Source organism: Danio aesculapii, chromosome 9 (genome assembly GCF_903798145.1).
Source record: "Danio aesculapii chromosome 9, fDanAes4.1, whole genome shotgun sequence".
Taxonomy (NCBI): domain Eukaryota; kingdom Metazoa; phylum Chordata; class Actinopteri; order Cypriniformes; family Danionidae; genus Danio; species Danio aesculapii.
The window spans coordinates 52,238,796-52,256,198 of NC_079443.1; the positions used below are offsets into that span (position 1 = coordinate 52,238,796).

At 38.0% G+C, this 17,403-nt stretch overlaps 1 protein-coding gene across 1 annotated transcript in view; it reads right to left on the minus strand.

Annotated features, from left to right (window-relative positions):
• zmp:0000000936 (interleukin-1 receptor type 1) overlaps nucleotides 1-17,403 on the minus strand; it is a 44,185-nt gene that overhangs the window by 7,216 nt on the left and 19,566 nt on the right. Inside the window, exons 4-8 of the mRNA XM_056465959.1 lie at nucleotides 10,496-10,676; nucleotides 8,537-8,702; nucleotides 6,698-6,760; nucleotides 6,418-6,562; nucleotides 4,554-4,699 (exon numbers count right to left, since the gene is read on the minus strand). Coding sequence (XP_056321934.1) covers nucleotides 4,554-4,699; nucleotides 6,418-6,562; nucleotides 6,698-6,760; nucleotides 8,537-8,702; nucleotides 10,496-10,676 — 701 coding nt within the window. The remainder of the gene's footprint in view (nucleotides 1-4,553; nucleotides 4,700-6,417; nucleotides 6,563-6,697; nucleotides 6,761-8,536; nucleotides 8,703-10,495; nucleotides 10,677-17,403) is intronic.

Consider the following 17,403-nt stretch of genomic DNA (forward strand, 5'->3'; position numbering starts at 1 on the left):
ACAGACAAATCACAAGCACTTTATTGTCACTGTACAAAATATTATATGTATATAATCAAGGGCTGCACAATATATCGTTTCAGCATCGATAGCGCAATGTGTGCGTCACATTGCATATACAGTTGAAGTCAGAATTATTAGCCACCCTTTGAATTCTTTTTCTTTGTTAAATATTTCCCAAATGATGTTTAACAGAGCAAGGAAATTTTTACAGCATGTCTGATAATATTTTTTCTTCTGGAGAAAGTCTTATTTGTTTTATTTCGGCTAGAATAAAAGCAGTTTTTAATTTTTTGTTATCCATTTTAAGGTCATTATTATTAGCCCCCTTAAGCTATTTTTTTCCGATAGTCTACAGAACAAACCATCGTTATACAATAACTTGCCTAATTACCCTAACCTGCCTAGTTAACCTAATTAACCTAGTTAAGCCTTTAAATGTGACTTTAAGCTGTATAGAAGTGTCTTGAAGAATATCTAGTCTAATATTATTTACTGTCATCATGACAAAGATAAAATAAATCAGTTATTAGAAATGAGTTATTAAAACTATTATGATTAGAAATGTGTTGAATTAATCTTCTCTCTGTTAAACAGGGGTGCTAATAATTCAGAGGGGCTAATAATTCTGACTTCAACTGTGTATATTTTCCAATTGGGGAGTTTAATAAAGAATAATTGTATTGAATTATTTATACAATAAAGATTTTGCAGTGTAATTTTTACATTTCCACAACCACAAAACATGCACTGCAAGAGTTCTTTCTCGTACATTTTACGGTTGTTGCTACTGTTAACTGAGGCCCGTTTACGCTAATACGTTTTAATTTTAAAACGGCATTTTAGATTGAAAACAATCCGCTTCCACACTGACGTTTCATCTAGCATTTCTGGAAAGATCCCCGTCCACACTACACCTCTGAAAACGCACATCACGTGACCACACACACACTCCGGCATGCACTGCAGCGTATGCGGACGTCTGAGTTCCAGGCAGTCAGCAAGTGCTTTGAGCACACCTCCCCAGGTGAGAGCAGCGCATGTTGGACAGTTCACCAAGGATCTACTGCTGGATCTCATCTCACTAGTTGTTAAACGTGATGTTTAATAAATCTTGTCTCTATCTAACGACTTTTCTGTCTTTTAATCTATCAGGTAACCTTTTTTTTGGCTGAGCGCAAAGATAAGTTACTATAATAATTTATGTAACAGAGTACACTGATTCTGCACACTGACTGATTGCTTGCCTTTATTTCCTATAATGTATAAACTTATTGTACGTTATACTGTTATAATGGCCATTATTGATTATTAAAACAGATATTCAGCAAAAGAGAGGGTATGTTTGGTATTTTCACTGATAATAAAAGGAGGCAGTGATGTTATTGGCTCCATTTTGTTATAAATATGAATAGAGTGAAGATGACGCTCATATAAATATGCAGCTACACGACGCCTCAACATTTCTGGTGTCTGTTAAGTTAATATCAAAATGAAAATAGGCATTTCCTTATATCACGTTTACATTTTATTGTGAAGATAGTGAAACAGCATAGCCAGCGTGATGTGAATGAGGTTATAAGGTACACTGTTCACTTTGAAGATTTACCCGACCTGTCCTCAGGAGTTTGTTTTCCATATTAAACTTGCGAAGTCTGAACTTACAAGGAAAGGATGCAGGACTGAACTGTGTGTAGGCTACTTAATATTAAGGAAAAGCCCCAATCAGAGAGGCGAATGTCGGCAGCCACGTCAGCTTTTTCATATGTCTTCATTTTACTCCATCCATCCACACTAACACAAAGCAGCAGTGTTTTAAAACCAAAACAGCCTCTTGAGTGTTTCCAAAATGCTCCGTTTTCAGGGCTCGAGAACTCTGGGGTAGTGTGTGGACGGATGACATAACCATGGCAAAACTTTTGCATTTTAAAACTAAAACGTATTAGTGTTAACAGGGCCTGAAAAACATTCTACTGTATTTTTTATGATAAATTTCTGGCAACCACAGCTGCCAGTTTTTTTTTAACCGTAAATTAAAGCCTTTTCTTACAGTGCATTAAATAAAATAAATTAATTACAGTTTTTCTCAGTCGCTTTGGTGCATTTCTCACAACACTATTTACATTGCACAACAGTTAAAGCAGTTCTCAAACATGTAGTACACACTGCAAAACCTAGTTGATAACCAGCAAAAGCGTGTCACTTGCTCAAAATGGAGAGCTCATTCCTTAAAAGCAAGTATTAATGTCAATGAAAGTGTCAGTGTCATCAAGATGAAAAGTCCTGACACCATTGTTTATGAACAAGATAGTCAGATGGCTTCATCATGTTTTCATTATGAGTTTACTCTGTAAATGTTTTCCAATAGAAAACAGTCAGATTTTGGTGACACTTCCTGAAAATGCTCAAGACAGCACTGTATACTATTTGCACAGCCATTTGAAAACTACAGTAAAGTTAGACATCACTGCATTTAGAGTTTTTCCAGACACTAGGACACATTTCTCAATACTCAGGTCACTTTTGCAAAACTCTTCACACAATTCTCCTAAGCGACTTTCAGCTTGGCAGAGCAGTTTATTTCACATTCAAAACTCACTACAGCTACCAAAACCCTATATTCAGCTCTCAAATAAACTCCAGAACACTAGCAAAGGTTGACAGCCCACAAACACACGCTGTCACCCACAAAACAACGAGCTAAACACACTAACAACATGCAGCATTACACAGAGATTTCTTGTGTAAAACAAGCACACGTCTCTGTTTATAACTGCAGTATATTTTGTTTATAACTGTAATATATGTTACTGGAATGAATCAGACATGATGCAGAATTCCTCAATATTTTCTGTCCATTATTTATTTTTAGTTTTTGCACTGAGTAAATCTAAAATACAAGAATTTGTGCACACACCATCCACTGATCCAGATACAATAGTAATGCTAATCTGGCTGGTTAACCTGCATTTCTAGATGTGAAATCTGTTTCAATCAAATATTCAATCAAATACCTGCATTTCGTTGCCTTGTACTTGTACATGTGTGATGACAATAAATTGAATCTAATCTAATCTAATCTAATATTGCTGTTGAATTCTGCTCTTATTCAGTTCTGCATGATGTTATTGTGTTGAACAGTTCTGAAAACAGTATGTAAGCATGTGTAAAATGTCCTGTACGTACACTGACTTTTGCCAGCTGTTGTGTCTGAGTGAGAAAAGAATTGATCAAATTTGAGAGATGAAGGCATTGAATGCATTTTCTGCCAAAAACACTGAGAATTGATCCTCAGTTTAGCCCACAGAGACTTCTGTTGTGCTCACTGTGTCAAGAGTTCTACAAAAGTGACTCAAGTATTGAGAAATGTGTCCTAGAGTCTGTAAAAATACTGTAGTGAGGTATCCGAGTACAAGTCACTGAATATGTATGTTTCACATATTTTCTGCAGATGCTCTGTGCAATTCTAATTTATTCCCAGCATTGTGCAAAAGAATAAACACACCCTTATTTACAACAAACATAAGCTTCCTTTGGGTAGAGCTGTGCACAACTGTAAGCAATACAGCAGTACATATTGGAACTGAACCTACATTTAGTAAATCATTCATGAAATTGTCCAACTTTAATAGACATTTTCAGGAAAAAAAAAAGATTACAATGTTGTTTTATAAAATGTGCTTGACAGATTTTGACAGCTAGTTCAGCATTTTTTGTATGTAATAATGACTCAAGTAATGAAATGAGGAATATTAGTTTTATATGGAATGACTATTCAGCATTCACAAGTTCAGTTAATTTTGACTGACATGACATAAGCAGATGATAATGTTATAAACAGCAGAGAGTTGTAGTAAAGCATTTGATGCATGTCCAAAAGCATTTGCATGTTGTTGGAAGGAATGAGAAACGGCTACTATGATGTGCACAAATGACTAACTGTTTTGAGAAATGCATGAACTGTTGTGCAAATATAAATAGTGTTGAGAGAAATGCACCAAAGCCACTGAGAAAAACTGCAAGTTAAATTAATGATTAAAAACAATTATGCAATTATTATTATATATTTTTCGAAACTAACGCAACAAATAAAAATAATTAAAGTATTAAACAAAATAATTGAGCATATTGAAATATGAATTAAATACATGATTTAAATAAAAATATGTTTATTTAACATGCTTTATTACAAATTTTTTAGTAGTGTATATTTGAGGTATATGAATGTAATGTTAACAAAAATGTTATTTAAATAATTTCAATAAAGTCAACCATTAAAATTAAACCGTTTTTAAAAATAAAACTAGTGCATTTGTATGCAGTTAAATAAAATAGTATATAAACTAAAGAAAGAATCAATCTTAAAGCAAATAATTTAGGATTTGCAAAGATTCCCCCCCCCCCCAAAATTAATGCAGTAAAACTGTCTTGCTCCGTTAAACATCATAAATAATTTCACAAGAGGGCGAATACTTTTGTCTTCAATTGAAAGTCTCTAATGATGCAGTATTTCTGTTTCTTTATATCTGATTTCAGATGATCTTCTGATGTACCTTGCGGGATAAGCATGAACTGGCTGGTCAGATGTCCTCGACTGCTGGACACCAAACAGGTAAAGTTCAGATAGAAATCCTCTTCCGACACATGAGACACCGACAGGGTTCGCACAAACACAAAGCCATCTGCAGTCATGCTCTCGCTGCAAGAGGAACACAAATGGAGGAAAATGAACAACATGACAATACACTGTAAAACATTTAAATGCTTAGTTGCTTATTCTACAAACCAAATATACATGAAAGATATGGATGGATGATGTAGAAAGATAGATTCGACAGACAGACGGAGGGATGGATGGAAGGATGGATAAGTGGATAGACAGATAGAATCTAGATGGATGGATGGATGGATAGATAACGTAGATAGATAGATCCAACAGACAGACAGACAGATGGATGGATAGACGGATTGATTGACAGATTGACGGATGGACGGACGGATGGATAGACGGATAGATAGATGGATAGACAGATAGATAGATAGATGGATGGATAGATACCGTAGATAGACAGACAGACAGACAGACAGACAGATATATAGACAGACAGACAGACAGACAGACAGACAGACAGACAGATAGATAGATAGATAGATAGATAGATAGATAGATAGATAGATAGATAGATAGATAGACAGACGGATGGACGGATGGACAGATGGACGGATGAACTGATCGACAGATGGACAGATGGACGGATGGATAGATGGACGGATGGACGGATAGACAGATAGACGGATTGATTGACAGATAGATAGATAGATAGATAGATAGATAGATAGATAGATAGATAGATAGATAGATAGATAGATAGATAGATAGATAGATAGATAGATAGATAGATGGATAGATGGATAGATGGATGGACTGATCGACAGATAGACAGATAGACGGATGGACGGATGGATAGATGGACAGATAGATAGATAGATAGATAGATAGATAGACAGACAGACAGACAGACAGACAGACAGACAGACAGACAGACAGACAGACAGATAGATAGATAGATAGATAGATAGATAGATAGATAGATAGATAGATAGATAGATAGATGGATAGATGGATAGATGGATAGATAGATGGATAGATGGATAGATAGATGGATAGATGGATAGATGGATGGACGGATGGACTGATAGACGGATGGACTGATCGACAGATAGACAGATAGACAGATAGACAGATGGATGGATGGATAGATGGACGGATAGACGGATAGACGGATGGATGGACGGATGGCCTGATAGACAGATGGACGGATAGACGGATTGATTGACAGATAGATAGATAGATAGACGGACGGACAGACAGACAGACGGACAGACAGAAAGAGACACCCTGGTGTGGCACTACTCTCTGCACCTATTGAGTCAGTAAAGGACCACAGACACACACATCACAAAATGCGGAGGTTTATTCTTTCCGTTCGGCGTGCAGAATCAAATTTCATTAAAACAACACTCTTCCACCAGTCCTTACTTCATACTCAAATCCAATACCTCAGTTTGTCATGGGGGCATGCATGGAACGTTCCCGAATGAAGTGAAAGTGCCGAACTGCAGTTAAAGGAACCGTGGATAGCGTAATAACACAAAGACGTTAATCCATCTATGTGCTATAACATGTACAACAGGATTACGGAAGGAACATTCAAAAAGCAACTCATGAAAACACCTTAATCAGATTATTGTCTTATAAAGATGAAGGAAAATCATTAGATTACTGATGTAATTACTGATTACTGATCAAAATGTAGTCACTGTTAAGTGTAGTAAACTAAGGGAGACCATACGGCCCAGACTAAAGTTTAAAGCTATTTTTCTCTCATCTAAAACACAAATGAACTCAATACGCACTTTCTGGGTTTCTGATGAATGCGATGCGACATGTTTTGGGTGACAAACGCTTCTTCTTCGTCTACGAGGACTTTCCACAGCACTTCAATCAGAGGAATGCCTTTACCCAGCATAACCACAACACAATCCTTGCTGAACGATGAACCTTAAACACACATAAAAGATCAGTTTATTAACATATTTATACTACAGGGCTGTTGAATGCTTAATTCTGATCATTAATTAGTTCTTACATAAATAACAGATAATATTAATGAAGGTATTAAAAGACCCAGCTCACCCTCTTCCACTCTGATGATCTCATTTACGGGCTCGATCACTTGTGGTTTCTTTAAATATTCATCTAAAAAACATCATTTGTAAACATATTAACAGACTTTTAATGATCACAGTTTGGCCCCAAAATGTGTCATCTGAAATCTTTACGCTATCTGTCAGAGCACTAGTTTTCACCTATTTTTCAGAAATTAATGTTTCATAATTTCAAGCATAATAAAATTTGCATGATTACTTAAAATTCATATTTTAATACGCACATGGTTTCGTTTGTGCACAAATATACAGTATCTGTGACGCTGAATATTTCTGTCACTAATATTTCGACTTTTTAAGTTATTTCAAATACCAATGTAGCACTTATGTTTAATATACTTATATTATATAGTGAAATAACCTTTCATTACACTTTATAATATTACTTAAAATAAAACCTAAGAAACTATACAGGTTCATTATTAAAAAAGTTATACATGTATACACACACGGCCACTTTATTAGGTACACCTTACTAATACCAGGTTGGACCCCCTTTTGCCTTCAGAACTGCCTTAATCCTTCATGGCAGAGATTCAACAAGATACTGGAAATATTCCTCAGAGATTTTGCTCCATATTGACATGATAGCATCACGCAGTTGCTGCAGATTTGTCAGCTGTGATTCTCCCGTTCCATCACATCCCAAAGGTGCTCTATTGGATTGAGATCTGCTGATTGTGGAGGCCATTTGAGAACAGTGAACTCATTGTCATGTTCAAGAAACCAGTCTGAGATGATTCGTGCTTTATGACATGGTGCGTTATCCTGCTGGAAGTGCCATCAGAAGATGGAGACACTGTGGTCATAAAGGGATGGACATGGTCAGCAACAATACTCAGGTAGGCTGGGGCGTTGACAAGATGCTCGAATGGTAGTAATGGGCCCAAAGTGTGCCAAGAAAATTACACCACCACCGCCAGCCTGAACTGTTGATACAAGGCAGGATGGATCCATGCTTTCATGTTGTTGACGACAAATTCTGACCCGACCATCCGAATGTGGCAGCAGAAATGGAGACTCATCAGACCAGGCAACGTTTCTCCAATCTTCTATTGTCCAGTTTTGGTGAGCCTGTGTGAATTGTAGCCTCAGTTTCCTGTTCTCAGCTGACAGGAGTGGCACATGTTGTGGTCTTCTGCTGCTGTAGCCCATCCGCCTCAAGGTTGGAGAAACGTGTTGTGTGTTCAGAGATGCTCTTCTGCAGACCTCAGTTGTAACGAGTGCATATTTGAGTTACTGTTGCCTTTCTATAACCAGTCTGGCCATTCTCCCCTGATCTCTGGCATCAACAAGGCATTTGTGCGCACAGAACTGCGGCTCACTGGATATTTCCTCTTTTCCAGATCATTCTCTGTAAACCCTTGAGATGGTTGTGCGTGAATTCCCAGTAGATCAGCAGTTTCTGAATTACTCAGACCAACCCGTCTGGCACCAACTACCATGCCACGTTCAAAGTCACTTAAATCCCCTTTCTTCCCCATTCTGATGCTCGGTTTGAACTGCAGCAGATCGTCTTGACCATGTCTACATGCCTAAATGCATGGAGTTGCTGCCATGTGATTGGCTGATCAGAAATTTGCGATAACGAACAGTTAAAGAGGTGTACCTAATAATATGGCCAGTGACTGTGTGTATGTGTGCGTGTGTGTGTATATATATATATATATATATATATATATATATATATATATATATATATATATATATATATATATATATATATATATATATAATAAACCTGTACAGTTTATGTTATGTCAGATGTTAATATTAAGCCACAGATAATGTCATATGAAATGCTCACCCTGCACTTCACACTCGATAGTTTCAGCCATTTCTCCAGCGACTCCAGCTAAACTGAAGCTCATTTTGCAGGTGTAAAATCCAGCGTCGTCTTCGTGTACTTTGCGTATGTGAAGAAATTCTCTATTAGGAGAAAACTTCTCATTTTCATGAATGAGCTCACAGTTCTGGGAATAAAGGATGAAAAAAATAAAGAGTTTACATCACTTGTTTACCATGAACAGTCAAATATAGCAATAGCTTCTCACTAATTTAAATATGTATTTCCCTTCTTCTGTGAAATATATACAATAGTGGATTTGCCAGGCGATCTGGATAATTAATAATATGATTAAAATTATTTAAATTACTGCAAAGTTCCGATATAAAAGCTTAAAATTATTTAATCATTTAGGCAAAAAACAAACAAATAGTTAAATCTACATAATTAATTTTTAATTAATTTTTTTTGATTAATTATTTGGCTTTTTGCCTAAATGATAAGTTAAAAAAGCTAAAATTCAAGTAATTTAAGCAAAAACCAAACACAAATCTAAATACTTAAAATAATTTTTAAATGGGACAAAACAAGCTTTATTATTATTTAAAAGTAATATATGCTTAAAATTATTTAAAATGAGATGAAACAAGCTGGGGCAACGTGGTGGCGCAGTGGGTAGCGCTGTTGCCTCACAGCAAGAAGGCCACTGGTTTGAGCCCCGGCTGGGTCAGTTGGTATTTTTGTGTGGAGTTTGCATGTTCTCCCTGTGTTGGCGTGGGTTTCCTCTGGGTGCTCCGGTTTCTCCCACAGTCCAAACACATGTGCTGTAGGTGAATTGGGTAAGCTAAATTGTCCATAGTGTATGTGTGTAAATGAGAATGTATGGGTGTTTCCCAGTGATAGGTTGCAGCTGGAAGGGCATCTGCTGCGTAAAACATATGCTGGATAAGTTGGTGGTTCATTCCGCTGTGGTGACCCCAGATTAGTAAAGGGACTAAGCCAAAAAGAATATGAATGAATGAATGAAAATGGCAAAACAGTTTGCCTTCAACTGGAATTTGCCAAAAGGCAGACCATAAGAAACTAAACTCTCTGCTCTGATGAGACTAAAATTGAACTCTTTGGAGTGAACGCAAGGCGATATGTTTGGAGAAAACCAGGCAGCGTTCATCACCAGGCTAATACCACCCCTACAGTGAAGCATGGTGGTGGCAGCATCATGCTGTGAGGATGTTTTTCAGCAGCAGGAACTGGAAGACTAGTCAGGATAGAGGGAAAGATGAATGCAGTGATGTACAGAGACATCCTGAATGAAAACCTGCTTCAGAGCACTCTTGACCTCAGACTGGGGTGACGGTTCATCCTCCAGCAGGACAATGACCCAAAGCACACCAGCAAAATATCTATGGAGTGGCTTCACAACGACTCGGTGTATGTCCTTGAGTGGCCCAGCCAGAGCCCAGACCTAAATCCTATTGGAGAGATCTGAAAATGGCTGTACACCGTCGCTTCCCATCCAACCTGATAGAGCTTGAGAGGTACTGCAAAGAGGAACGGGCAAAAATTCCCAATGACAGGTGTGCCAAGCTTGTGGCATCATATTCAAAAAGACTCGAGGCTGTAATTCCTGCCAAAGGTGCATCAACAAAGTATTGAGCAAACGCTGTGAATACTGATGTACACTTTTTTATCTTTAATAAATTTGCAACAATTTCAGAAACTCTTTTTTCACATTGTCATTGTGGGGTGTTGTGTGTAAAATTTTGGGGATATAAATGAGTTTAATCTATTTTGGAATAAGGCTGTGACATAAGGAAATGTGGAAAAAGTAAAGCGCTATCAATACTTTCCGGATGCACTGTACATCCTCATGATACAGATACTGACATCTAAATAACATCATCTTGATTTCACAGGGACTTTAAAGCCCTCTACAGTATGTGAAAGCTTCAGTCTGGAGATGAACAGTGCGCGTTGTACCTTGTACCACTGTATGACTGGCCTGTCCACAGTCTTCAGATATCTCCTCAAAGGACACGCCAGGAGATCATTCACACGAGCTTCAATATTCTGGATACTTCTCTGCGGTCTCTCACAGGTTTCCGAGGTCATCTCACTCACTATCAGCATCGTCACCTGTTTGAAGCATTTGCTGGAGGTCCTGAGGACAAAATAAACACACAGTTGAAGTCAGAATTATTAGCCATCCTGTATATTTATTTCCCTAATTTCTGTTTAACGGAGAGAAGAACTTTTTCAGCACATTTCTAAGCATAATAGTGTGTCAGACCAGAAACGCAAGGTCATGCGTTAAGTTTCGCAGTTCGCTGAGGTGCAAAGTTCAAGCTTGGTGAACTCTGACCTGCTAAATCGCATCACTTGACTGCGTGAGACCAATCGAGGATCAAAACAGGACCTCTCTGGACAGAAATTTAAAGCATGGAGCAATCGCTCGCTTTTTAAAATGTCCAATCATCTTGTTTAATCCCGCCCCTTTTCGCAGCACCGCACGACAGAATTTCGCACACACAATGCCCAGTGTGACCATAGCTTAAAGTGACATTTAAAGGCTTAACTAGGTTAATTAACTAGGTAAAGGGTAATTAGGTAAGTCATTAGGTGCGTTCGACATGAAGCACAGCTGCAGCCGGTGACCAAAGAGATTAGCCGAGCGCAGGTGGAGGCGGAGTTAAAAACTGAGCCGTCAAGCCGGACACTTCGGGGCTCAAAGTTGCTGCAGTCATGATGACCGATCACATGGCGTCATCATCATTTATTTATGTATTTATTTACAACAACAAAAGATTTACAAATAAAATAGAATACAGTCTCGACAGACTATAGTTCATTTTTAAACAATAAGGGAATTATGAATTAAATATATTACAAACGCATGAGAGAAATAAGGGGAATGAGAGGGTAATACAAACATAAAAACGAACAGGCCTATTAAATACAAAGCAAGAAGCACAAATTCAAGGAGTTTAAACATCACTCTAGGCTAATACTTCTTGTTTGAATATGCTAAAAAGAGGTTTACATTTATTTACATTTATAGATATAAAACTTTCCAATAGATATTAATGTAAAACCCAAGACAAGGTGTTTTGATTAAGTCTTAAACAGTGATTAAGATTATTTTGGATAATGAACGCATTTTCAAAAAAGCACTTTAAATGCAAAAAGATTGAACAAGTGAGCTACACTTTAAGTAGAAGTGTCCCAGAAAGACCAGGTATAAACAGCTAGACAGGAAAAAATAAAATAATAATAATATATATATATATATTATAATCCTAAAAATAATTTTATAATTATTTATTAAAATAGTTCTTTAACTTAATTTGTTAAGAAAGCTTTAGGGTGGCAGGATCAATGATGATAATTATTTTATTTTGAAGGTCTATAAGACTTATTTGAGTTAATATTTGGGTTATTCACTAAAATATATCATTTAAATCGTTCATGGAGCTGAATACTGTAAATAGTCTGTATAAAAAGGTCGAAAATAAACCTGTGCAAACAATCTAGCCTTTACAACCAGATTATTTAACAAAACATGATTAGTGCAGTAAATATTTGTAGTCTTTTAATAAGCATGATGTGTACAAGATAGAGAGGGTATGAAAAGTTTATTGTTTGTTTTGAAATTTGTGAATGGGAATTTGTCCAATAATAAACCCGAAACACACGTGGTTGTTGTCATGCAGTGAACTCAGCCAATCGTGTAATGTCAGTGTCGTCATCAGAGCTTGTGCACCCGCTCTTCAAATGCTGCACGGTCTGAATCAGTCGTCTGATCTCGAAGTGCTGTCGCCTTACTTTGATGCCACATGTGACAGCCACGTGGCGCAAGCGCAGCATCAATCCGGACAAGATTTCTAACCAGCATGCACCGATTTAAGACAGATTTCGATCGATCTGCGTAGCGTTGCATGAAGTCGAACGCACTTATTGTATAACAGTAGTTTGTTCTGTAGACAATTGACCCTTTGCTAAGCCCCGCCTCCTTACTGTTGTTACGCCTGTCAAGCTTTCGTGCCTGGCACGTCTATTACAGTATGTATGCGCCGATGTCAGACATTACCAGGGATATAATTAGCCATTTTTGGCAAACAGGTGAAATATTCGAGAAAGCCAGACAAAAAAGGACTGCAGTATGCATTACAGGGGGTATATTCACGACATAATAGGCAACCGTTTAGAAAATTATTAAATTAAAATTGAAGCTAGGTTACCCTAGCCGCCTCATATGATAAGCTGACCATTCAACAGCTTAGTCCATGCACACCAGGAGAGGTGAAATTTTAAAATAATCTAATAACAACAACAAATTAAATCATGATTTCTCTATTTTAGCCAGAAAGCCTGGACTAATTGTTGTGCAATGAGATATAGCGTTACTAACCGACGAGGAAACACACATGGACAGTGCTTCTGCATAATTCATTCATAGAAAGAATAACCAGAAAGGGGAACTTGATGGATTTGTGCCAAATATTAGCATCATTGACCCATAACAATGTACAGCACAAATAACTGTCAGTATGTTTGTGTGCTCTTTATACTGTTTCTAATCTAATTTGCAGTAAATGGAAAAAAATAAATCAATTGAAATGCAAATCAAAGTATAGATAGCAGAAGCGAACAAACAGATTTTCCCTATCAGCAAATGTTAATCCGACACCAAATATAAAAGCAGACACCAACCCGGTATAACGCTGTCACCAATGACTAAATCTCCAAAAGACATACGAAAACATCGGTGAATTGTAGCTTGTAGTCATGGACATGAGGGTTATAAATGACTGAAGAACAGCTGCGGGTGAAGTATATTGATCACAAGTGCTCAGATTGGGATCACATCTCCATTTTGTTCTGTTGATATGTAATTTCAAATATTTGTAGCTTGAAACAGATGGAAATATGACTGCTATTAGCATGACTACTATTGCGAGCACTTAAACGGAGCAGTGCTCATAACATCGAGCGAAAAAAAGAAAAAGACAGCTGTTAAACATAACCTGCTTTGTATTTTTGTAGGAAACACAGTTAAGATCTGTTAAGGGTAAGAGGTTGTGAGTTATTGCCGTCGGTCTATCACTGAATGTCAGGAATATCGAAAACAAAACCAACTTAACTCCGCTCCTTTAGCGCCCCTCACAGAGCTTGATCCACGCAGGCATTTCTCCTCTTGGGTTTTAGGTTTTGGAAAGGGGAAAAAAAAATTCCACCACCCGGTCTAAACTTTTAGGATACCGGGTATCGGATTTGCACAACGCTTAGGCTTGTTTTCCTCGCTCGAAAGCTTGACAGACTTCCTGCGCGTAGCTACGGTTGCCAAGCCACGATTGGTGTGTGGCGGTTTTCAGGTGTGGCTTAGCGAAGGGTCAATTGAAAACAAATATTGCTTAAAGGGGGCTAATAATATTGACCATAAAATGGTTTTAAACAATTAAAAGCTGCTTTTATTCAAGCTGAAATAAAACAAATAAGACTTTCTCCAGAAGAACAAATATTATAGGAAATACTGTGAAAAATCCCTTGCTCTGTTAATCATCATTTGGAAAATATTTGACAAAATTCACAGGAGGGCGAATAATTCTGCCTTCAACTGTATATTAATCACTGAAGAGATTGTGGAAAATGTGGACAAATGTTCAGGATTTGAAGGAAATATTGCCTATTAAACCACACCCTCTAAAAATATGAGAGCCAATCAATACATTCAGAATGACAATGACAGACCCCGCCCTTCAAAGGCATCACAGTCAATGAAAAGTCATTTAATCATTGTACTGTAAATCATATAAGCAACATATAGAAGAACAGGGACTTATGCTGCCCTCTGGTGATGGTTCAAAATAAAAATCAATATATCTAGATCTGTATTTCATTCAGTTTCCTTCAGCTTAGTCACTTTATTCATCAGGGCTCGCCACAGTGGAATGAACCATCAACCTATCCAGCATATGTTTTACACAGCTAATGCCCTTTCAGATGCAACCCAGTACTGGGAAACACCCATACACTCACATTTACACACACACACTCATACACTATGGCAAATTTAGTTTATTCAATTCACCTATAGCGCATGTGTTTGGACTGTGGGGGAAACCGGAGCACCCGGAGGAAACCCACGCCAACATAGGGAGAGCATGCAAACTCCACACAGAAATGCCAACTGGCCCAGCCGGGACTCGAACCAGCGACCTTCTTGCTGTGAGGCGACAGTGCTAACCACTGTGATGCCCCAGATCTGTATTTATCATAGTTTTATTTGTTATATATATATATTTATAATTGTTTTCTTTATTTTATTGTAGTGATTTGTTGTTGTTTTTATTTTTACTTTTTTTTATGGATATTGTTGCCATTTACAATGTTTTTTTTGTAACTTTTTACCTGATTGGTTCAATTTAGATAAACAAACAATGCATTAAATAAATGTTATTTATCAGGTCTACGATACATTTAATAGTACATACACTCACCGGCCACTTTATTAGGTACACCTATCCAGTTGCATGTTAACACAAATTTCTAATCAGGCAATCACATGGCATTAACTCAATGCATTTAGGCATGCAGACATGGTCAAGACGATCTGCTGCAGTTCAAACTGAGCATCAGAATGAGGAAGAAAGAGGATTTAAGTGACTTTGAACGTGGCATGGTTGTTGGTGCCAGACGGGCTGGTCTGAGTATTTCAGAAACTGCTGATCTACTGGGATTTTCACGCACAACCATCTCTAGGGTTTACAGAGAATGGTCTGAAAAAGAGGAAATATCCAGTGAGAGGCAGTTCTGTGGGCGCAAATGCCTTGTTGATGCCAGGGGAGAATGGCCAGACTGGTTCCAGCTGATAGAAAGGCAACAGTAACTCAAATAAGCACTCGTTATAACTGAGGTCTGCAGAAGAGCATCTCTGAACAAACAACACGTCCAACCTTGAGGCGGATGGGCTACAGCGGTAGAAGACCACACCGGGTGTCACTCCTGTCAGCTAAGAACAGGAAACTGAGGCTACAATTCACCCAGGCTCACCAAAACTGGACAATAGAAGATTGGAGAAACGTTGCCTGGTCTGATGAGTCTCCATTTCTGCTGCCACATCTGGATGGTCGGGTCAGAATTTGGCATCAACAACATAAAAGCATGGATCCATCCTGCCTTGTTTCAACAGTTCAGGCTGGTGGTGGTGGTGTAATGGTGTGGGGGATATTTTCTTGGCACACTTTGGGTCCATTAGTACCATATAAGAATCGTGTCAACCCCACAGCCTACCTGAGTATTGTTGCTGACCATGTCCATCCCTTTATGACCACAGTGTCTCCATCTTCTGATGGCTACTTCCAGCAGGATAACGCACCATGTCATAAAGCGTGAATCATCTCAGACTGGTTTCTTGAACATGACAATGAGTTCACTGTACTCAAATCGCCCCCACAGTCACCAGACCTCAATCCAATAGAGCACCTTTGGGATGTGGTGGAGCGGGAGATTTTGATCATGGACGTGCAGCTGCATATACTATTATTACGATAATGATAATTTTGAGATATATCGCTCAGACCTACTTTCGTGTGTTTTCAGCATCTGTATATGTGGTGGTAAGTGTGTGTGTGTGTGTGTGTGTTTTGTGGCAGGAGATTGTTCAAAGGTCAGGCTCTTCAACACCTGTTCAACACTAAACTGATTCACTCATCTCACCATCCTGGAAAATCCACACATTAAGCCCTCCTGATCTTTCCATTCATTTATTTCTTCAGTCAACAAAGCGCTGGAGCTTGACTGAATCTCACGAAAACATCTCAAAACGAAAAAAAACCCCAGACTTTCTTAAGCAAAGCTCTTTCTTATTTCTTAAGGAAAATGATCTGTTTTTTTTCTTTCTGTTGGATGTAACACTGAATTTAAATTTATTAAATGGGACAGCCCTTTGAGATGAACCATCTCATTTTCGAGGGGGTCCCTATGAAGAACATAAATCAAAACAGAGTACAACACATCAAAACAAAACATACGGCTAAACAAACAAAACAAGCAAGCAAGCAGCACACTTCACCTGAACCCTTTCACAGTCTACAGCTTAAAGGTGCAGTATAAGTTTGACACCCAGTGGTTAAACTAGGTATTGCACTCCTGGTTTAAAACAAACGCAGGCGCAGGTTGCCAGATTGAGGACCAACTGGAGCGAGTCTGACGATCAAATCCTTCTATTGTACGCCGTTGATTTACTTAAACTAAAATTTAGATAAACAAACAATGCATAAAATTGTTATTTATCACCGGCCACTTTATTAGGTACACCTGTCCAATTGCAAGTTAACACAAATTTCTAATCAGGCAATCACATGGCAGCAACTTAATGGATTTAGGCATGTAGACATGATCAAGATGATCTGCTGCTGTTGAAAGCGAGCATCAGAATGGGGAAGAAAGGGGATTTAAGTGACTTTGAATGTGGCATGGTTGTTGGTGCCAGACGGGCTGGTCTGAGTATTTTAGAAACTGCTGATCTACTGGGATTTTCACACACAACCATCTCTAGGATTCACAGAGAATGGTCGAAAAAAAGAGGAAATATCCAGTGAGAGGCAGTTCTGTGGGCGCAAATGCCTTGTTAATGCCAGAGGAGAATGGCCAGACTGGTTCCAGCTAATAGAAAGGCAACAGTAACTCAAATAAGCACTCGTTACAACCGAGGTCTGCAGAAGAGCATCTCTGAACACACAACACGTCCAACCTTGAGGCGGGTGGGCTACAGCAGCAGAAGACCACACCAGGTGCCATCTGTATCACTAATATAAGTAATACAGAGATGTTATAAAAATAAAAATGTAAATTGAAAAAAAAAATCCTTTAAAAATTAAATTTAAATA